Genomic DNA, 24,476 nt, shown 5'->3' with positions numbered 1-24,476 from the left:
AATGGTATCACTGTAGAACACTAAGTAAGGGGGGAGGGGACGGCTAACCAGAGAACTGCAGCAGATGCAGATATATTTTACCGAAAAAAGTAGCCATTTTCCACCTTCAGTGAAACAGAAGACTGTTTCCCAGATGTGGCCACATTAACCTCTGTGTGGTAATTATTTTGCTCGACTTAGCTCACAGTTACTTAATATTGTTGTTGTTTGGGAAAAGGGGTGTGTCAGAGTTCCAATAGTGTAGGTAGTTGGGGACCAAGGGATGGTTTCATATAAAGGTATATGTGTATAGTCAGTGTATTTAAGTGTCATTGTGTATTATTGTCCTTCTTGTCATGTATATTTTTTGTCTTTAAGTTAATAAGTATTCTTTATCAATTGTCCACACAACAACTGGGCTCTTGCTCACTGTGTTGTACATCATTCCTCACAGTACACCATAAGAACTATACGCCACTAAGAACTGGTGTTTCAAGTTATCCTTCTGGGTTTTGGGACACCCTCGCATGCAACATCAGCAGGGTTTGTACCACCCCCTCATTCTCCAGCAAATATAATCCTAACCAACTCAATCTCTCCTCATACGCCAGCCCCACCAACTGAGGAATCAGTCTAGTAAACCTTTGCTGCACTCTCTCCACAGCAAGAACATTCTTCCGCAGGTAAGGAGAACAAAACAGCACACAATATTCCAAATGTGGTCTCAGTGAGGCCCTGTATAACTACAGCAAGACATCCTGCTCTGTACTCAAATCCTCTCATTGAGACGACCAACATACCATTTGCCCTTTTCACCGCCTTCTGGATCTGCATGCTTACATTCAGCAACCGATGTGCAAGGACACCCAAGTCTTAAGAACCATAGAACCCCTATAGTGCAGAAGGAGGCCATTTGGCCCATCAGATCTGCACGGACCCTCCAAAGAGCACTCTACCTAGGGCCATTCCCCCACCCTATTCTCTGTACATTGATCATGGCCAATCCACCTAACCTACACATTTTTTCAGTGTGGGAGGAAACTGGAGCACTTGGAGGAAACCCACGCAGACACGGGGAGAATGTGCAGACGGCTGGAATCGAACTCGGGTCCCCGGCACTGTGAGGCAGCAGTGCTAACCAGTGTGCCACCCATCTTGTTGCACATTTCCCTCTCTCAACTCTCTGAAACCCACTGGTTTCAGCCATGGCTCAGTTAGTAGCAATCTTGTTCCTGATTCACAAGATTTAGATATCTTCACATCCTCTTTGACTATAAGCGAGGTTACAGAAGTCTGGAGAATTGCTAGTGTTGTTCCCTTGTTTAAGAAAGGAAGCAGGGATAATCCAGGAAATTATAGGCTAGTGAACCTGACATCAGTGGTGGGGAATGTTTTGGAGAAGATACTGAGGGACAGGATATGTGCACATTTGGAAGAAAATGGACTAGTTAGTGGCAGGCAGCGTGGTTTTATATGGGGAAGGTCACGTCCCACCAACTTGACGGAGTTTTTAAGAGGTGACAAAGATAACTGATGAGGGAAGGGCTGTGGATGTAGTTTATATGGATATTATGACAAGGTCCCACATGACAGACTGGTACAAAAATTGAAATCACAAAGGATTCAGGATGGCCTGGCTAGTTGGATACAGAACAGGCTTGCTTATAGAAGACAGAGAGTAGCGGTGGAAGGGTGTTTTTCAGAATGGAGATCTATGGCTAGTGGTGTTCCACAGGGATCAGTGCTGGGACCTCTGTTGTTTGTAGTATATATAAATGATCTGAAGGAAAATCTGGGTGGTCTGATTAGTAAGTTTGCGGATGACACGAAGATCGGTGGAGTTGCTGATAGTTCCAGGGATTGTCAGAGAATGCAACAGGATATAGACAGATTGGAGAGTTGGGCACTGAAATGGCAGATGGACTTTAATCCGGACAAATGCGAGGTGACGCATTTTGGAGGATCAAATTTAGATGTGAATTATACTGTAAATGGCAGGACCCTTAGGAATATTAACATACAAAGAGATCTGGGCGTGCTGGTCCACAGTTCCGTAAAAGTGGTAACACTGGTGACCAAGGTGATTAAGAAGGGATATGACATGCCTGCCTTCATCAGCTGGGGCATTGAGTACATGAGTTGAGAAATGTTGTAGCTATATAAACCTTGGTTAGGCTGCATTTGGAGTATTGCGTGCAGTTCTGGTCACCGCACTACCAGAAGGACATGGAAGCTTTGGAGAGAGTGCAAAAAAGGTTCACCAGGATGTTGCCTGGTCTCGAAGGTGTTGGCTATGAGAAGAGGTTGAATGAACTAGGATTGTTTTCACTGGGGAAATACGGAGGTTAAGGGGAGACCTGATAGAGGTCTACAAAATTATGAAAGGCATAGACAGGGTGGATAGTCAGAGGCTTTTTCCTAGGGTGGAAGTGTCAATTACAAGGGGGCACAGGTTCAAGATGAGAGGGGGAACATTAAAGGGAGATGTGCAGGGGAAGTTTTCATGCAGAGAGTGGCGAGTGCCTGGAACGTGCTGCCAAACAAGGTGGTGGAAGCTTTGTTTTTTGTTGCGAGTTCAAGTCCTGCTCCAAGACTGGAGCACAAAAATCAAGTCAGATACTCCAGTGTACCATTGAGAAAGTGCCCAGTGAGTACTACACTGACAGAAGTACTGTCTTTCAGGCGAGATATTAAACCCAAGTCCCAACAACCCGCCCTCTCAAGTGAGCATTCACAATCCCATAGCATTATTCTGAGGAAGAGCAGGAGAGTTACCCTGGTGTCCCGGGTTAAATCTTTTCCTTCAGTCAACATCACAAAAATAGATCTAGTCATTATCACATTGCTGTCTGAGGGAGCTGGCTGCGCACAAATTGGCTGCCAAACTCCTGCAACAGTGACTATGCATCAAAAGTACTTTCTTGGCAGTCAAGCACATCTAGATTTGCTTTCACTCATCTGGCTTTTCTTTCATAACATAAATGAACTTAAAACAAAAATAAATCTGGAGATACACTTTCCAGACTGTAAAGCTTTGGATTTTAAATTAATTTTATTGGTCAGAGCTTAAGCATTTTTTTGTGAAGCAGAATTTTGATTTTCAACTGACTTGCTTTAAATTTTGCATTATCAAAAAAATGCTAAATGGATATCTTTCATGGAATAAGATAACATTTTTGTGACAATATGTACCGCAAAGACATTAGGTAAAGGGATTTGGTGCAGACTAGTCATACAGTTTCCCTGGGCCTATACTTGGAGGTAATAATTTGATATACAGACTCAAACACATAATGGGAGAAATTACCTTCATGGGAGCACAGTCCTACCCAATCATTGAAAATGCACTTCCCTTAAAATGATCCAATTAGAACTGAGGTACCTAAAATTAATGGAAGATTCTGCTTGCACTGCCAATTTTAATATCTCATCAATAAGCAGCTAAGAATGTGAGGAAACCAAGTATAAATATAATTCACAATATAAATTTCAGAAGATGGTCTTACATTTTGTTAATCTGGTGCATTGGTAATATTTCCTTACAGAACTACTCCTCAACCTTTCTAGTCTACGGCTTCACAAGACTTCAAGTCCACAAGCCTACACTGTCACTTCTGCTACACCTGGCAATCACTTCCACATGTTAGCTCTTTGTATGAGGAACCATTTCCTGATCTCTGTCCTAAATTTGTCTGCTACCAGTTTGAGAATTACAAAAGCGCTCAAAGAAAAACGGAAGACCACAGGCATTTTCATTTTCATTAGCTGTCCTATCTTTAATATATTTGATCACTAAATCTTCAAATTTAATAGCCGTTTATTAGCCCACCAACGCCTCTACTTTCTCAGAAAACTAAGGAAATTAGGCATGACGGCTATGACTCTCACCAACTTTTACAGTTGCACCACAGAAAGCACCCTTTCCAGTTGTATCACAGCTTGGTATGACTCCTGCTCTGCACAAGACCGCAAGAAACTACAAAGGGTCGTGAACAAAGCCCAGTCCATCACTCAAACCAGCCTCCCACCCATTGACACTGTCTGCACTTCCCGCTGCCTTGGAAAAACAGTCAGTATAATTAAGGACACCACGCACCCCGGACATACTCTCTTCCAACTTCTTCCGTCGGGAAAAAGATACAAAAGTCTGAGGACAAGAACAGCTTCTTCCCTGCTGCCATCAGACTTTTGAATGGACTTAACTCGCATTAAGTTGATCTTTCTCCACACCCTAGCTTTAACTGTAACACTACATTCTGCACCCTCTCCTTTCCTTCTCTATGAACTGTGTACTTTGTCTGTATACGTGCAAGAAACAATACTTTTCACTGTATACTATTACATGTGACAATAATAAATCAAATGTTACATTTTTAAAGGAAGACCAATCTTAATAAATACTGCCTCGGTTTAAAACAATATACCACATTTGTTCCAGATTTCTCAAAGAAAATATAAGATGAAAACAAAGAAAGATCTGCAGTCATACCCAATTATACCATTAATCTGACTGGATGTGCAAGGTCAGCCTCTATGTGTGAGCTGTGAGTTAGCATTTAACGGAACACTTTCAGAAGTGAAACCAGATCCAGGAAGGGTAATGAACCTCAGTTAGAGAAGATTCATATTTATGTCATATCATTGAACCAGAGAATCCTTTCAGTGCAGAAGGCAGCCACCCGGTCCATCAGGTCTGCCCCACCCTATCCCTGTAATCCCGCGCATTTACCACGGCTAATCCCCCTAACCTACACATCTTTGGATACAAAGGGGCAATTTAGCATGGACCATCCACTTAATCTGCACATCTTTGGACTGCGGGAAGAAGCCGGAGCACCTGGCGGAAACCCACGCAGAGACAGGGAGAATGTGACACAGACAATCACACAAGGCCAGAATCGAACCTGGGTCCCTGACACTGAGGCAGCAGCGCTAACTACTGTGCTACCATGACATCAGGGCAGCATTTGATGGAGCATGGCATCAAGGAGCCCTTACAAAACTGGAGGAAATGGGAATCAGGAGCAATGCTCTCCATTGTTTCGAATCTAGCACAAAGGAAGATGGTTGTGGTGGTTGGAGGCCAATCATCTCAGTTCCAGGACAACACTGCATGAGTACCTCAGGGTAGTGTCCTAAACACAACTATCTTCAGCTGCTTCAACAAAGGCCTTCCTTCCATCATGTCAGAAGTGGGAATGTTTGCTGATGATTGCACAATGTTCAGCACCATTCGCAGCTCCTCAGATACTGAAGCAATCAATGCCCAAATGGCAAGGCCTTTACAACACTCAGGCTTGGGCTGACAAGTGGGAAACAACATTCGTACCCAGACAAAGGCCATTTCCAACGTGCAAGAATCTGACTATCGCCCTTGGACATTCAGTGGCATCACCATCGTTGAATCCCACACTGAGAACATGGCTGGGGGTTATCACTGGCCAGAAACTGAACTGGATTAGCCATGTAAATACTGTGGCTACAACAGCAGGTCAGAAGCTAGAAACCCTGTGGCTATTAACTCACCTCTTGATTCCCCCAAAGCCTGTTCACTATCTACAGGGCAGAATCAGGAGTCTGAGGGAATAAACTCCATTTGTCTGGATTACTGCAACTCCAACAACACTCAAGAAACTCAAGACCATCCGAGACAAGAAAGCTCACTTGGTTGGCACAGCATCCACAAACAGTAATTACTTCCACCACTGACAGATAGAGGCAACAGAGTGTACCATCTACGAGATGCACTGCAAAAACTAACCAAGGTTCCTTCAGCAGTACCTTCCAAGCCAGGACCACTGTTGTCTAAAACTTTAAACTTTACGAAGGACAAGAGCAGCAGACACACGCGATCAGCACCACCCGGAGTCTCCCCTCCAGGCCATTCACCGTCCTGACTTGGAAATATATCGCTGCCATTCCTTCAATGTCGCCAGGTCAAAATCCTGGAACTCCCTTCCCAGCAGCACTCTAGGCGAACCTATACCTCAGGGAAAGCAGCTCGTCATCACCTTCTCAAAGGCAATTAGGGATGGACAATAAACGCTGGCCTCGCCAGCGGCGCCCACATCTCACAAAAGTCAATTTAAAAAATATCAGCAAGGATTGGATTCAAGAACATGGGGAATTAAAACTAAGGGGACAAAACTTCCAGCAATCCAGTGAATCATCAAAGACTTGGTACTTTACCAATCCTTCAAAGCTCCATTGCCTCGAGCAAACTTCATTCTACCGACAGCACAATTGGACAACACAGCAAATCCAAGAGTATGAAAGTGATTGGACAGGATATTTTGGTAGAAGATGTGGTTTTTTTGCGGTGATGCTCAAGCAAAAACTGAACCGACAAAAACATTTATTTTTAAAACCCATCTCTTAAACATAAAAAAGGGGATAAATTTTGTTTTTGATCAATTACAACACTTGGAAATATTTCAGCGGGAAGTCACCTTCTTTTGCATGTAAACCTGCCTCAGAATTCAGGAGAAAAAATATCAAGTCAGAAATTACTTCTGGCAGTATCAGCAAACAAATATATTCACAACATTGCGAATGATGGATTCCAGAATCACGCCTGAACGACAAAATTCTCATACCAAGTGTAACAAAAGATCAAAAGTGGAGTTTGCACTTACCACATCCTGACTTATAGGTGGAAGTCCTGCCTCCAAGTCAAACTGACATTATACATGGCCAGGAGATAGATCCAAATAAAACCCAGAGACAGTGAGGCTAGAGAGCCTGACTACTTACATCATCTACATTTGGGTCCATGTTCAGATAGTACATAGTGTCAATGTGACTCAGGGTCAGAAGGCTCAGAGTAATATTTTTATAGCCTGGTCCTTTCAAAACAAGGCAAACTTGAACATTCCCTTATTCAAATCTTGACCTAATGTTTTATTTTCTTTTAACAACAAGCCTAGAACTAAACTACGTTCAATTTTTACAAAATAACCATTACTGAAAGCACAGTCAACATAATAATGAATCTGAATGACCAATGAACAAAACATACATGCCTGAGAAGCCCAAAGACCACAGCTGAAGAACTATGCACACTTCTGGCCAGCCCACTGCAGGAATGAGGTGCTCACATCAGGGAAAGTACAGATAGGATTTATGAGGTTGTTGCCAGGAATGTAGAATTAAATGAAGAATGTAGAATGTGGGCGGCACGGTGGCACAGTGGTTAGCACTGCTGTCGCACAGTGCCAGGACCCAAGGTTCAATTCTGGCCTTGGGTCACTGTCTGTGTGAAGTTTCCTCATTCGCCCCATGTCTGCGTGGGTTTCCTCCAACACTCCAAAAATGTGCAGGTTAGGTTAATTGGCCATGCTAAATTGACCCTAGTGTCAGGGGGATTAGCAGGGTAAATGTGCGGGGTTACGGGAATAGGGCCTGGGTGGGATTGTGGTCGGTACAGACTCTGTACTGTAGGGATTCTATGATCTATGATAATTTTAGCAATGAGGGGAACACTGAATAGACTGGGGTAATTTTCTTGGGAACAGAAGAGGCTAAGAGTAGAATTAATTGCTGCGTATCAAATTATAAAAGGGCCTAGAAAGAGTGGATAGGAATAATACATTTCCTTTAACAGAAAGAACAACCACTCCAGGGTCAACCCTCCCATTTTGTTGTGGGAGATTTGTTTGACTTCATTTGCAAAAGAAAATACTCTACTTGAGGAAGCCTTTTGCACAACAAACCAACGATTTGCATAAAAAGTAGGGATCCTCCACAAGGCTGCAGGTACAAAGGACATGGAATCCTAAACGAGCGTCACATTTAATAAAGCTGTCAACAGAAAATGGCTCCTCTAACCTCACAGCGCCAACTCCCTTTACATTAGCTGGACGCACTATAATCACGTGAGCTGACAGTAGGAAATTGGGACAGGCTGTAAAACAGGTGCAATTTACCAAGCTTATCTGTAGCACGAGCAACACAGCACAGCAGCAGCAATTTTATTACCCTAACATATCTTGACTTCACATATTTTTTCCTAAACTACGAACACTACTGGCAATGACAAGTTTAGAATTATATGGTTTAACGTGCGGCAAGTGATAATTTAATGGACAAAAATACCAGCTCCATTAAGCAGCACTTCAATTGAAATGACAGAACTCTCAAACCTTACATAACCTCCAAACATTACATCCACAATGACCGATATAATTCAAAATTCAGGGCTTATTATTTAAATAGTTGGACCATCATCCATTAAATTACTATTTTTTTAAAATCACAAATTCAATTATCAAAGGTCCTGTGAAATCATATCATTTAGTAGAATTTTTTACCAATTTCCTTTAACACAAACTGCAGAATATAAAAGAAAATAAGAAGTTGGTGAACATGCATTATTTTATCTGTGGTGTGCAGGGAAAATAACCTTTCATAATTTCCAGTAAAGTAAATGAGCAATTTAGTGGGAATGTGTACATTTGATTCAGTAACAATTACCAGTGACTCAGAAATGAGCTCCAGGTAGGAAACATTTCTTAACTGAGACAATCATTTACAAATGATGGACAAATTCCATACAAATATTTTTATGATATGCCAAAACAGAAACTTCAAATATATCGGGTTCAATTAGAAGAGATTGTGTTAAATGGAGCTAAAACATACCAGAATGCAATCTGAACAAATTATTATTCATTAAATGGTAATTTATAACAAAAGCTATTCAACTCATTGGGGACAAAGTGGTACAGTGTGTTACTAGCCCTTTCTTCTTCAGCATCTGACTTTAGATTACATCCAGACAGAAGAGTGGAGCCTCCTGCCTCCACCAGCAATACACTTCTATATGAAATGTGCTCAGGCAATCGTAACCCAGTTCCTAACAGAGAGACAAATCCAGGATAAGAACAAATCCCGCATCAAACAGCAATCTCAACAGAGGTGCCAGGATTGGGGAGGCGCTGGTGTGGTGGTATTGTCACTGGACTAGTAATCCAGGGACCCAGCATAATGCTCTGGGGGCCCAGGTTCAAATCCCACCACGGCAGATATTGAAATTTGAACTCAATAAAAAAAATCTGGAATTAAAAGTCTAACAGTGACCATGTGCCCATTGTCGATTGTCATCAAAATCCATCTGGTTCATTAATGTCCTTTAAGGGAAGGAAATCTGCCACCCTCACCTGGTCTGGCCTACATGCTACTCCAGAGCCGCAGCAATATGCTTGATGACGGTAGCGGCACGGTAGCAGGGACGGCACGGTAGCACAGTGGTTAGCATTGCTGCTTCACAGCTCCAGGGACCTGGGTTCGAATCCCGGCTTGGGTCACTGTCTGTGTGGAGTTTGCACATTCTCCTCGTGTCTGCGTGGGTTTCCTCTGGGTGCTCCGGTTTCCTCCCACATTCCAAAGATGTGCGGGTTAGGTTGATTGGCCATGCTAAAAATTGCCCTTGGTGTCCTGAGATGCGTAGGTAAGAGGGATTAGTGGGTAAAATATGTAGGGATATGGGGGTAGGACCTGGGTGGGATTGTGGTCGGTGCAGAATTGATGGGCCGAATGGCCTCTTTCTGTACTGTAGGGTTTCTATGATGACTCTTAAATGCCCTCTGAAATGGCAAACCAGTTAGTTCCAGGGTAATTAGGGATGGGCAACAAATGCCAGCCCAGCCAGCAACCTTCACATTTCCTCAGCAAACAAATAGAAGGACTCAGGAAGTGGGGAAATTTACACCGGTGCAGGTTTTGGATGTTCTTTTGAGTTCAAGCATAGGTGCACAGGACACAATAAAGGGATTACCATACATAGGCCAAGGAAGTAACTGATGCTGAGACCACGAGGATGAAGTTCAATGTTGGTGGGGTTAGAATGAGAGGCAGTGAATCGGCCAGCTGTTCAGACACCTGCTATTTTTTTTTTATTTTCCAAGAAAATTCAGAAATGACCAACTAAAGCCCAAGATGAATTTCACTCCCAGGAGGAATTGTGCTCTTTTCTCCAGCATTATTAACATCACACATTTTGATGACAAAACACATTTAAAGGTTCAAGAATGAACTCCTATTAACTGAATCATAATGCAAGTGCGATTGGCAGCGCACTGATGCTCAATCCACAATTTCAAAATGTGTTAATCACCACAAGTTCACATCCCCACTACTCCCCACGTGCTGGATCCTCGATTCGGACCTTAATGATCAAAAGAAGACACAAAGATCTGATCAAGAGCAAAAAATAGAGAAGGGAGTCAGGCCACATATTTTCTTAACCAACTGAAAAATCTCCTCAGAATCTGAGGAAAAGAAGCCTGGGAATGAATATTAATTGATTTAAGCAAGTTGTTAAAAAATTAACATTTCACACACTAACCACATTGGAAATGACTGCACGCAAGACAGTTAAGCAAAGAAGTTCTCAAGACTTGGGTCATTAAAAACAATAACAAAAAGATACTCAGTGAACTACGGGTATGCTGAGCACTCAGGCACATGATGTGCTTCAATTCTCTATGGTTAATTATCAAGGAAACAGGCACTGCTGAACCACAACCTGAACAACAAACAGCCACTCTTGTATCAACAGCCCCAAATATCCACTATTTAAACACAACCCGCGATAATTTTGCACGTCTGTACAAATGCTGCAATTTTACAGAACGCCAGGACAAAAGATGCAAAACATTCATAATTTGTATACAATTTGTAATTAGGGAAAAAAGAGATTCTTTAAAATTGCTCATGCTTGTATGTTATACCAGCAGTTCACACAATTCACTATGCCAGCAGCTAATTTATTTACAGACATCCAATGCTAGAATCATGAGACACATGCAACAAGACACAGCACACTTGCAGGCTTACTTTCTCCACACATTACCAGGAAGTACTAAAACCGTGTGAAGCTCAGAAGTAATTACTGCCAAGCAGTCATTGCCTCTAAATGTCTTATTACAGTAGTACAACTCCATGTGCACTGCTTACTGTACCATGGGAATTTTATAGCTCCTAGTACTTTTAGACCCTCTTTTTTCTAGTAAAGTCGGTTTTAATATTAAATAATAGATTTCTATTATGCGTGCGTGCTTATAACTAACATACTGAAAACTTGCACCAACCATATTGTGCCACTATATTGCAAAGATCACAAGAGTTACACAGGAGCAGAAGTAGGCCAGTCAGCCCAACGAGCCTGTTTTGCCATTCAATAAAATCATGGTTGATCTGACAGTGGCCTTAACTCCAGTTTTCTATTACCTTTAACTCTTCTGTTGGTCAAAACTCTGTTTAGTTCAGCTTTGAAAATATATATATACTCAATGACCTAGCCTAGGAAGAGAATTCCAAACATTAACAATTCTCAGGAGAAATGCCTCTTAGTATTAAATGGGACAACTCTGATTTAAAACTGCTTCCCACCCCCCGCCGCCCCGCCCCCCCCCAAACACGAGGGGAAACGTCCTCCCAGCATTTACTTCAACTACAAGTCCCCTCAGAATCTTGTATGTTTCAATAAGATCACCTCTCATCCTTCTAAACTCCCTAGAGTTCAGACCCAAACTGCTCAAACTTTCCTCATAAGGTAACTGCTACATTCCAGGAAACGAGACACAGGCATGATCTCACCAATTCCCTCTTCCGTTGTTAACAATTGTACTTCAACACCCAGCCCCTTGCGATAAAGGCCAACATTCCATTCGCCTTCTGAACGACTTGCTGCACGTGCACGCTACTCTTTTGTGATTCCTGTGCCAGGACACCCAGATCCCTCTGTACCACCAAGTTCTGCAATCTCTCTCCATAATAAACTGCTTTTCTATTCTTCTGTCAAATTGGACAAGTTCATTTTCCCACATTTATACTCCATGTTTTGCCCACTCATTTAACCCATCTATATTCCTTTGCAGACGCTTCACATTCTCTTCAAAACTTGCTCTCCTGCGTATCTTTGTATCATCAGCAAAGTTGGCTGCAATGCAGTCAGTCCCTTTATCCAAATCATTAATGCAGAATGTAAATAGTTGAGGCCCCTGCACCGCTCCCTGCAGTGCTCCAGTAGTTACAGTCTGCCATCCTGAAATTGGCCCATTGATCCCCACTCTCCATTTCCTGTTAGTTAACCAGTCTTCTACTCAAGCTAATACATCATCCCCAACATCAAGAGCATTTCCCTCACACAGTGACATTTTATGTGGCACATTATCAAAAGCCATGCAGTCATGCAAAGCTCCACTGACCTCGGGTGGGATTTTCCAGTTTTGGGACGAGTGCAGCTGGAAAATCCCACCCATAGTGTCTGTTCAATGTCACTGTCATTTCCCCATTATCAATTTTCCAGTGCCATCCTCTAAGGAATAAATGTTTACTTGAGGTACTGGTTTCTTTTTTATATACCCATAGAAGCTTTTACTGCTCATTTTTATAAGCTTGCTAGATTTCTCTCATACTCCAACTTATATTCTCTTGCTGTTCTGTGAAACAGTATGTTTCAATCTTATATTTCGCCTGAAGAATGCAAGTTAACTGAACAAGAGGTCTGTCCTGCCCACCAAGTCTCTATTCTTCAAAAGACCATGAATAATCCATTCCCACATGGAGTCGAAGCATCCCATTTTATCGCCCGAGGAATATTTTCAAATTTACTCCCTTCACCCCCCCCCGCCCCAAAAAATCATGCAAAACCTAAAGATATGCGATGAACATCATACACAACACGATGATCCGAGTGTGCTAGAATGTTTCAGAGTAGCATGATGGTTTTTAAACAAAAATACTTTGTCATTATGAAATCACTAGTGCTTCTGCCAAAGTTGCCAATCCACTTTAGCCAATAATCCTAATTTAAACAAACCAGATTAGAAGGTTAAATTCCTGCCTTCCGTTGAGATGTCTTTTCTGCTGGGAACATATATTGGAAATTCATGGTGGCAAAATTGTGCAGTTTTCAGTGAAATTTACAACAGCTTTCAAGCAGACAAAGCCTTCTATTCCCTGGTTATTAACCTTCCTATGAGTGTAACAGTACTCCTCATTTCTCTCTCTGAATCCTTAATAATTTTGACCACCTCTAAAATTTCTCCTTAACTGTCTCTGATCCAAGGAGCACAATCCAGCTTCTCTCATCATTCCACATAACTAAAGTCCCTTATTTCTATCAAGGATGGAGTAGAAGGAGAGAGCAGGTGCATAAAGGGTCAAAGAAGAATTGCGGAAGGTACAGGCAGCAATACAAGATTTGTGCAAGTTTATTCAATGCCACGTTATCAGAATAGAAATGGATGAGGTCACAAATGGAGGAGGAAATCAGGAAGAAAATAACAGATGAGAAGGAGGATTTTGGAATGTATGCATTAATAATGAGAACATGAGAATAGCAATGGAATAATCATTATCTGGAGGTGACAGAGGCACGGTAAAGCTTTTCAGCAGCAATGGGAATGAACAAATAGCAGAGGCAAGCAATGTTGTGAGCTCGAGAGAGGAGCATTGGTTTAAGAAGGGAAGAATCATCGAAAGTTTCTGTTCCTGGTCCATACCCAGTGAACTCTATCAAACATTTCTGTTTGTATTTTGGGCTTGGTTCTAATATCCTGTGATTGAAAATGTCACCAACTTCCTTCTCACCAGCACCACCCCCTTCACCTCATCTAGCAAAACAAATTCTAAAACTCCACCATTCACACCCAGCCCTCCCCAAGGCCTGCTGATCAATGACTCTCACTCTCACTGAATTCTGCTGGTTCCCTATCTCAATGTGCATTAAAGTCAAAATCTTTGTCCTTGCTCCACTCAATCTTTGCGACTTCCAACAGCCTTACAAAATAACAAATAACTCTTCAGTCAGCTGCGTCTGGTCTTCAAAACATTGCTCTCTCTCTGTCAAACTTTAACCATCTCAGTCCTACTCTTCAATAATAATCCTTCCTTCTCAAAAACCTAACTTTCTGACCAAGTCTTATTTTCCTAACTCTTACTATTGATTAGCTTCTGTCTATTTTCAGTGAAGCACACTGGGACATTAATTACGTTAAAGTCACTATTGTAGACGGTTATTGTTGCGAATAACCAAAAGGAGAAAAAAAGAGAACTAGGACAAAAGAAAGGAAAGATCTTGCATTTTTATAATATAAACAGAAAATGCTGGATAAACTCAGCGGACAGGTTCTGCAGAAGGGTCATTTGGATACAAAACATTAGCTCTGTTTCTCTCCACAGATGCTGCCAGACCTGCTGTGTTTACCCAGCCTTTTCTGTTTTTACTTCAGATTTCCAACATCCACAGTATTTTGCTTTTATTTGCATTTTTGTAATATCGATCACACTCTGAAGGTTACACAAATAGTTTCAAAGTCAGTGAATTACTTTAGAAGTATCACACCCGGTTATCGCAAAAGGGCTACCAACTGAGCCAAACGGACAAGAAGCATTGTGAAATTCACAGCAAAGTACTGGGACTACATGAACATTCAGTGGGAAAGAAAATTAGTGAAATGAAAAGAGAAAACAGAACGTTATGTAGTATTATACTCACTTGGCAACAATCCTATTGGCATATTTAAAACCAGAAAGTTGACGGTCAGGAGATCACAGATTCGTATTCCATCCTTCCGTGATGTTCAAAGTTAAACTATTCCTCCAAATAGCTGTCAAATATCAGCTCGCTCAGAAATGCTGGGCTCAAAGTTTGACTGAGTTTGTTCATAATCCCACCCAAGTCTTAGTTGACACACCTCATACTAATCACTATTCTGTCAACTATCTTGTTAGCTAGTTTCATCAGATATCCTGGAAAACATTAAGAAAATCAGTAAAGTTTATCTCACCTATTTGCACACAGCTGGGGTATACTGGGTCCTTATGTTAAAATACATCATGGCAGACAGAAGCATACGAGGTAAACAGGAGGAGAAGCTGATGCACATAAACTGCACTGTCACATGCACAGTAACGTGTTTAATTCTACTTTCTTTAAACTGTAACTTTGATGTTGTGACTGTGCCATGATTCCTGGAACACCAGTTTCAAAAACGTGTGGTCCACTGCTGCCAGTTATGAGCCAACAGCAGCAGAATCACGTTCTTTAGATCATTTGCATTTTAAGTCCAAAACCATGACAAAGAAAACCAATATATAAAAATGCTATTGATGCAAAGGATACTTGTAGGAGGAAAAACATCAAAACTAAGCCAGCCTCTTATTGAAGCATTCTACTTTTACAGATTTAAAACCTATTCTTCTGAAAATCAGTAAAACTCTCGACAGTGTGAAGCCTGTAAATACATGTGTTTAAATGTACAGAGATCTAGCACTTCACTTAATTACATTGCCTGCTTAACAAATTAGAAACTTGCTTTGCTCCTTTGCCAAAAGACGCTGTACTAATAGGCACAGGGTAACAAGAGCATAAACTGGTTTATCTACAGCATCTGGCTATAATCAATCGGAACATTTTTTTTAATCCTCTTCCTGTGTTGATACAGTACATGCTTTAATTAGGTCTGGAGGAGTAATTTGACTATTCATTTTTGCATTTTCATTTCGATTTGTATCAACAACGTCACATAACAACCTCTAAAACAAAAATTCTGCTGAGCCTTACCTGGCACAACTGTCCCTATAGCAGAACAGTAAGCAAGCTTAATTTTGCTTTATAGAAATATTTAATATACACTTGTGCCACTCTGGAGATTTCAGCGAGTGCCCTTCTCAGAAATAATCTCTGCTTCAAATCACTATAACATCTGTACTTTACCCACTCCAACAATTAGGCATAAAAATCAAGACTGACACTCCAGTGCATTACTGGGGGAGTACTGCGCTGTTGGAGGAGCCAACGTTTGACTGAGTTTGTTCACAATCCCACCCAAACCTTAGCTGACACACCTCATACCAATCACTATTCTGTTAACTATCTTGTTAGCTAGTTTCATCAGATGTCCTGGAAAACATTAAGAAAATCAGCAAAGTTTATCTCACCTATTTTCATACAGCTGGGATATACCCTGGGTCCTTATGTTAAAATACATCATGGCAGATAGATATGATACCAATGCCTCTTCTGCCCTCTGAATCAGACGGAAAAGATTCCATGGTACTATTTCAAAGACTAGGGGTGCTATCACTGGTGTCCTACTATGTGTGGGTGTTCACTTTGTGCAAGTTCAATACTGCATTTCTTGTGTTACAAGAGTAACTGCACTTACGTATTGCACTGGCTGTATAGAGCTTTGTGATGTCCTGTGATCATGAATGGAACCATGTGAATGCAAGTATTTCTTTCACCATAATAGTGAAACCTAACCCTTTAATTTCATCTTCACCATTTAGTCTTGACACTAGCAACATATCACCTGTTGATCGCCACCTCGATGGAGTAGAGGCCTGTGCATTCCAATGATACCTTCAGCAATGCCATTGGGATCCTTGCTCCAGGTAGGACCAGGCAGCAAGGTCAGGGTAGGTGACAAAGTGCAGTCCAATAAGTCCTCAAAGGCAAAACAGACAAAGGAAGACAGTGCATCACACCAGCTGCAAAAGGTAGATGAAGGCTGGAGCAGCAAGATGGCCCTGGTCATCGTGATTCAACACATCACTGAAATCTGACAACCGACCCTTCAAAATTATTCGGCCAATGGCAGCACCACAAGATCCCACGTTAAACCAAATCACTCACATTTGCCCAGTCCTGTGGCGATGGAGATAGAACTGTAACCTGGGAGGCCCAAGTCAAGAATCTGCACTCAGGCCACAGATGCAGGAAGGTCAGTGAATGTCTGTTTTGGGACAGAGTCGTCTTTGGGCAGCAGTTTCTGTGACTGAGCAGTTCCCTTCAGGATACTCTCTGCTCAAATGGGGAAAGGGCAAGAAAGGTTGCACTAAAAATAGGCTGTCCCCTTTCTCTAGCTTGGGAACCACATCCTGCAGGATCATCAGCTGCATGGTCAAAGAAAGAACATTTTAAATTTTGCAATTTGGAATGTTAGAACACTCATGGATAATCTCAAGACAGTCAATTTATTTACTCCACTTAATTTTCCAGAATTAATTAACGCAATGCTTCTTTACTTAATGGATTAGAAACAGACTGAGCCAGGAAATATTCCCAAACGCATTCAAATAATCATTGTCCACTTTTCTGTAAGTATTACTTTTATTCCAGCCGATGTTCAAATGTTATTGTTCTGTTGTTCTTAACCTCATTGCTGAACTATCCACAGATCTCTCCTATCTCATCTGTGGGAATACCAAAATGCACAACTACTGTACCATTTCTTAACTCCATCCTTTTAATGCTGCCTTAACACAACTACCCCAGGATATCTCAAGATATAGATTGTGATAGATTTGACATGTTGAAAGGGCAAACAACATTATACATTTAAGTATTACATCACAGCCCATGCTACTGAAAGAATGAAACATCTTAAGGAAAGGATGTGAGAGGCCTACCTTGAAACCAATGACATAGAATTTGAAGTCTCACAAAGGTTGTTTAAGGAGTAGGGCACCAGATTGTGGTGGTAATCCCCAAATTGCACCCTGTATCATGCACTGGACAAATTAAGGAGATGAACATAAAGAAAGTGCCATTTACCCATCAGCTATGTCCTCGATCCCTTGAAAAGCATCCAAAGGAAATAGTTTATCTATCAATTCCTTTTATCATTTTAAACACCTCAACCTTCTAGACTAAAGGGGACACAAATAAAATCAGTGCAACCTGGTCCTGCATTCAACCCTGGAACACCTAGGTAACAAGGACACCTATGTCAGACTCCTATTTATCGACCATAGCTCAGCCTTCAACACTGTTGTTATTCCCACAAAGCTCATCTCCAAACTCCATGGCCTGGGCCTCGCACCTCCCTCTGTGACTCTGTGGATCCTGAACTTCCTAACTCACAGACCACAATCAGTAAGGATAGGCAACAACACCTCCTCCACGATCATCCTCAACACTAGTGCCCCACAAGGCTGTGTTCTCAGCCCCCTACTATACTCCTTATACACCTACGACTGTGGCCAAATTCCCCTCCAATTCGATTTACAAGTTTGCTGATGACACCATCGTTGTGAGTCAGACCTCAAACAATGACGAGACAGAGTACAGGAATGAGAGAGAATCTGATGAACTGGTGCAGCAACAATAATCTCTCCCTCAATGTCAACAAAACGAAGGAGATTGTCATCAACTTCAGGAAGCGTAAAGGAGAACATGCCCCTGTCTACACCAACAGGGACAAAGTAGAAAGGGTCGAGAGCTTCAAGTTTTTAGGTGTCCAGATCACCAACAATCTGAGCTGGTCCCCCCATGCCGACACTATAGTTAAGAAAGCCCACCAACACCTCTACTTTCTCAGAAGACTAAGGAAATTTGGCATGTCAGCTACGACTCTCACCAACTTTTACAGATGCACCATAGAAAACATTCTTTCTGGTTGTATCACAGCTTGGTATGGCTCCTGCTCTGCCCAAGACCACAAGGAACTACAAAAGGTCATGAATGTAGCCCAATCCATTACGCAAACCAGCCTCCCATCCATTGACTCTGCCTACACTTCCCGCTGCCTCGGCAAAGCAGCCAGTATAATTAAGGATCCCACGCACCCCAGACATTCGCTCTTCCACCTTCTTCCTTCGGGAAAAAGATACAAAAGTCTGAGGTCACGTACCAACCGACTCAAGAACAGCTTCTTCCCTGCTGCTGTCAGACTTTTGAATGGACTTACCTTGCATTAAGTTGATCTTTCTCTACACCCTAGCTATGACTGTAACACTACATTCTGCACTCTCTCGTTTCCTTCTCTATGAACGGTATGCTTTGTCTGTATAGTGCGCAAGAAACAATACTTTTCACTGCATGTTAATACATGTGACAATAATAAATCAATTCAAATTTAACCATCAAAGATGTGGCACCATTCTGGCGAATCTGGACTGTACTCTTTCCAATATCTATAATCTGAGGTTCAATGGCCAAAACTAAATGCAATTCTCCAGATGGGTTCTGAGTGCAATTGAAGCTTTTTTTTAAATCATCACCTCAAAGAAGCAGCAGTGGAACTTGCAATCAAGAGGAATACAGAAAGATATCGGAATAAAGTGTTTAACGATACCATCCCGATATATCTCCACAGAGCTGGTATACAGCTGCTTCTGCAGAGCAATCCACAAAGCAGGCACCAGAGCCATTCCAAGGGGATGAGACACTGCATATATACCTTGCCTGAAGAGAAGTTTGCCTCCCTACTCCAACAATTACGAGTCATCCAGTGATCCAGACAATGAGACTGAATCTCTGGACAGTGCTTGCCAGGCCAGATGGGAAGAAACAGGAACGTGGACTTCACCTGCTCAAGTTGGAAGTGTTGGAGAATCCATACCACTTCAAAGCAGCCCAGCAACCATTAATGGCATTTACAGATGAGCAGCATGGCAATTAGTGAGCCATCTCCGAGAAAGGCACCACTGGATAGCAGAGTGAAGAAGCAAACCCAAACTCAGTGGAGATCCTTCCATAGGCAGCACAATTCCAGATCTGCAGCCTTCACCAGCCTGGAGTTGAACAAAGTACTATAATCTGTCAAGCTGGGCATCACTGCTGGTTATGACAACATCTCCACTGAGTTCCTACAACACCTTGGCCCAGGGGCCCACTCCTTTGCACATGAGGGAAGACTGCCTGCCAAAACAGGTCTTTAGTCTTCTGAAACCAGGCAATGACCCAAAACTACCATCAAACTACCAGCCAATATCCCTTCTTAGTACACTTGAAGGTGGTACAGTGTCAAGTGCTAGAGTGGAGCAAGCTAGAAGTGGCAAATCCTGTGTGAAGATCAAGCAGGCTTTTGACAAGATAGAAGCACATGTGATCAGGTCCTCGCATTAACCACTTTCATTAATCTCAAAGCAAGGGCAATTTTCTTTGACCTCACTGCAGCATACCATAGTCCAGCACACTGGCCTCTTCGTCAAAATATCGAGAGTTATCCCTCCATGGGTTACTGACACTATCGAACTGCTACTCCACGACAGATGGTTCAGAGTGCATACTGGTGGCAAGACTAGCGCCTGGAGGAAACAGATGAATGCAGAACCCAAGGCGTTTCTCTTAGCTCCAACTCTATTAAACCTGTGCACCAACAACCTGCCCCCAACCCAGTACTGGAAGTTTACCTGTTCAGCTGACATCTGCCGTGGCATACAAACTCAGACTCTCTCAGAAATGGAAGACAATTAAAACAATGATATTACAAAGCTGTCTGAATACAGCAAGACCTAGTGCCAACAACTCAGCACCAGCAAAACAGTCTCGAGCACATCCCACCTTCACAATGCCAGCTCTCAGAGGGAACTGAACATTACACTGGATGGCTAGAGACTGAAGCACAATTCCCACCTCCTCAAGACCAGAGAAAACATTAAAACCCACAACCACCTCCTCAGTAAATTGGCCAATATCACACGAGGATCACAGGTCAAGACCCCAAGGACTTCTTCTCCTAGTACATCACATACTCAAGTGCAGAATATTTTGCACCAGTATACCAATCTGCCCACACCTAACTAGAGGTGCAACTCAGCTCAACAATGCCCATCACAGGTACTCTTCAATCAACTCCCCTGGTTCCCAGCCCCAAGAAACACTGCCTGACACACCCCCCCCCCCCAAAGCCCTCTACATCAGGAGGGTGGCTATAACAAACAAGCTGTTGGTTACAGCCTACTCCAACCTATGCCTGCCCTAATTCAAGGACCTCCTTGATACACTAGTTGTACTCCTTCACTCACCCCACTCCATATGGTTAAACCCAGCACACTGAGCAGGAATAGTAACATGGCAGGAGGACTGGCAGGAGAAAACATCCACCAGAAATCACTCTCTCATCATAAATGATATGTCCACCTGATCTCCCACAATGACATCTTTTAAACTATTTCCAAATGAGTGGCCAAAGCCTCTGTGCAGCAACCTGACATCAGTGGAACCACCAAGACCATCCAGACTGCAGCTGTGATGCAGTCCAAACAATGATTCACATTGTCCAGGAGTGTTCACTGACTGGACTGTTGAAGGTGGACTTAGAGAGCTCCATCTAGCCACTGACAAGGCTATTGCTTGACTCTGTTACAATGCACATGCTAAATAATTTTTTTTTTGTAATTGTGGACTAACTTTTAATGGTGTGCGTACATGGAGTCATTGACATGAAAACCCAAATCCCTCTGCTCCTCCACACCTATTCTGATTGGATCTGAAAAAGACCTAAATTGGTGAGCTCACACTTCATCACATTGAACTCAATCTATCAAAGTTTTGCCAACCCATTTAGTCCCATCAACTGCACATTGTTTTCATTCAATTTCAACAGATCAGTGACACGAATAGTAAATGAACAGAATTGAAGAATTCAATCCACAGCATACTAGGAATAGAATCCCCTTGCAATAAAAGCAGAATTCAATTTATTCACTGGTCAACAGTGATCAAAACCTTTTTGACAAAATAATTGCCAACGGTGTGTTTACAGGGTGTCGTAGAAATTCATAAAACAGCCAGGGACCTGCCCCCACAAGCTAGATTAACTTAACTCCATCCTTAATTAAGTCGGCTAATACAAACTAATTGAGTATTTGCCTGTAGGAGTAATTTGATGTTGTTGATGAAGCGGAATTGCAAAATACCACAACTGAGTGCACACAGGAGTTTACCTGCAAGGGTGTCAGGATCTCCCGATGCTTCCTCGGCGCTGGGGTGGGCTGGAGATCCGGCTGAAGAAGGGCTGAGAGAGGTGGCGGGAATGTAGAAGCGAATCCACAGCAGAGACAGCAAGACACATCGGCTCCAATCCATCCTCATCGCCAGCAGCAGCAGCACGCGGGCCGAGGACCCCCCAGAAGAACTAGTGCACAAATAAAAAGACGGTGAATATTAAAAAGGGCTGTAGCCCTGGCGGGTGAGAAGCAGTGGTTCTCGCCCCCCCCGCGCATATCCCGGTGAGTGAGGAAGCTGTAAATGTGAGGGGGTGCAGCAGCAATGATCTTGCTGCATGGAACCAGCGGGTGGAACGTGCCTCTTGTTGAGTCACAATCGCTCGAATGTTGTCCGGAGCGTTCCGAGCTCCACAACACGAGCAGCGGGAGAAGCCGCCGCTTCCGCAGCAGCATCAGCAACACGAAGCAAAGACATTGCAGCTGCTGCTGCATTCAGCACAACCACATCTCCCCTCCTCTTCCTCCACCCCGAGGAAAGCCTTCAACACCAACTGATCACCTTTTTAAAAACAAAATCCTGTGAAATACATCTGCTCCTCACCTTTTTTAAAAACAAAACCAAGAGCGTTCTGTTGTTCTGAGTATTTATTCCCCGTGCGGCTCCTCCTCACTTGTGAACTTCAAACAGATCTTCATCTGTGGGAAAGTTAATGGTCGCTGGCGATTGAAGCCGCATCGATCCAAAGGGGAAGCGACGCCGGTAATTGAGGGGAGTTGAGCTGAGGGAAGGGGACTCTCTCTCTATATCTCCCTGCCTTGCCCAGCTGGGAATCTCCGAGTCAGTCAGGAAGCTGCAGGAAGCCGCTGTGGCTGCTTCACTCACTCAGAATGTGAGCTGTAAATCCTACCCCCACCACACACACAGCATCTCTTCAAAGAGCCGTCTGGACGCCTTCTTCCTCAGCAGAAACTTTATCTGACAAGTAGATTTTTCCCTCAGCCGCCTCCTCCTCCCCCCAGCATCATGACTTTTCCTATCCGGTTTCTTTTGAGTTGCAGTGTTGCTGAGTGAGGGAGAGGAGGTTGTGTTATTGGGGGGGGTTGTTAGTGAGGGAGGAAGTCGGTATGCAAATAGTGTGACATCAGCCGGGCCGAGTGCAGCTGCGTGGCGCTGCGGCTCTCTGTGTGTCTCGGTGTTTAATAATAAATAATCATTGGTGTTGCAGTGTGTCCCCCGGCCCGGTCCCCAGACCGCTCACTCCGTGCCAGCGGCGCGGCCCGGTCCCCCCCCCAGCTTGCCTCAACTTTGTTTACTTTTTGGTAAAAAAAAATTTGTTTTTGTCTTTCTCCCTCCTCCGCTCGTGCACCTGCTCGGGAAGCTCGCACACGAGCGCGCGGGGGAGGGTGCGCGCTCCCGCTCCGGGTCGCGCGGGCGCGCTCCCGGGGCAGGCGGATTTTGGCGCCGCTCCTTGGCGCTTGCCATTGGTCAGTGTGTCACAACATGGCAGCGCCGCATTGGTGCAGCGGCTGCTCTGAGACAGAGGCGGGTCCCCGGCCCGAGAGAGAGCGAGCACTCATCACACCACACACTGAGGCACACACACTAACTCAGAGAGACACTCAGCAACAGGAGCAATGTGTGAGAGAGCCGTCCGGGACTCGCCACACCACACACTGAATCACACAGAGGCACACACTCTAACCCAGAGAGACACTCAGCAACAGGAGCAATGTGTGTGAGTGAGAGAGAGCCGGCACTCACCACACCACACCACACACACACTGAAACCCAGAGACACTCACTCAGCAACAGGAGCAATGTGTGTGAGTGAGAGAGAGCCGGCACTCACCACACCACACCACACACACACTGAAACCCAGAGACACTCACTCAGCAACAGGAGCAATGTGAGAGAGAGAGAGGGCCGTCCGGGACTCACCACACCACACACTGAATCACACAGAGACACACTGAAACCCAGAGACACTCAGCAACAGGAGCAATGAGAGAGAGAGAGGGCCGCCCGGCCGGCACTCACCACACCACACACAATCACAGAGAGACACTCAGCAACAAGAGCAATGTGTGAGAGAGCCGCCCGGCACTTGCCACACCACACACTCAAACACACACACGCTAACCCAGAGACACTCACTCAGCAACAGGAGCAATGTGTGTGAGGGAGAGAGAAGGGCCGCCCGGCATCACATCACACAGAGACGCAGACACACACAGAGACAGACAGCTACAGGAGCATTGTGTGTGTGAGAGAGAGAGAGCCACCGGCCCGGCACTCACATCACTCACAGAGACAGGCAGTCATTCAGTCAGACAGCAACAAGAGCACTGTGTGTGAGAGGGCCGCCCGGCACCGTGTCACAGTCAATCAGCAGCAACAGGAGCATTGTCCCTCAGTGCCAACAGCATTCTCTGTGTGTGAGAAAGAATGAGAGCCGCTGGCCCCGCACTCAGTATCGTTCAGACACAGTCAATCAGACAGGATATTGTCCCTGAGCACTGGCAGCATAGCCTTGTGTGTAAGAGTATCACATCACTCAATCAGCAGCAGCCAGTGTATTGTCCCTGAGCGTGTGAGCACGATGTGGAGATGCCGGCGTTGGACTGGGGTAAACACAGTAAGAAGTTTAACAACACCAGGTTAAAGTCCAACAGGTTTATTTGGTAGCAAAAGCCACACAAGCTTTCAGAGCCCCAAGCCCCTTCTTCAGATGAGTGGGAATTCTGTTCACAAACAGGGCATATAAAGACACAAACTCAATTTACATGAATAATGGTTGGAATGCGAATA

At 43.7% G+C, this 24,476-nt stretch overlaps 1 protein-coding gene across 2 annotated transcripts in view; it reads right to left on the bottom strand.

Moving 5' to 3' along the window:
• The window catches only part of stim2b (stromal interaction molecule 2b), a 128,940-nt gene extending 105,193 nt beyond the window's left edge, over positions 1-23,747 (bottom strand). Inside the window, exons 1-2 of one of the 2 annotated variants that reach the window (XM_078215684.1) lie at positions 22,268-23,747; positions 21,664-21,854 (exon numbers count right to left, since the gene is read on the bottom strand). In XM_078215684.1, the coding sequence (XP_078071810.1) occupies positions 21,664-21,811 (148 nt within the window). In that variant the 5' untranslated portion in view covers positions 21,812-21,854; positions 22,268-23,747. The remainder of the gene's footprint in view (positions 1-21,663; positions 21,855-22,267) is intronic. The other variant, XM_078215675.1, reaches the window with a different exon arrangement.
• Between the last annotated feature and the right edge of the window lie 729 nt (positions 23,748-24,476).

Source organism: Mustelus asterias, chromosome 1 (genome assembly GCF_964213995.1).
Source record: "Mustelus asterias chromosome 1, sMusAst1.hap1.1, whole genome shotgun sequence".
NCBI lineage: Eukaryota > Metazoa > Chordata > Chondrichthyes > Carcharhiniformes > Triakidae > Mustelus > Mustelus asterias.
The sequence above is the reverse complement of the archived record's forward strand: the minus strand, read 5'-3'. Positions and strand labels throughout refer to the sequence as shown.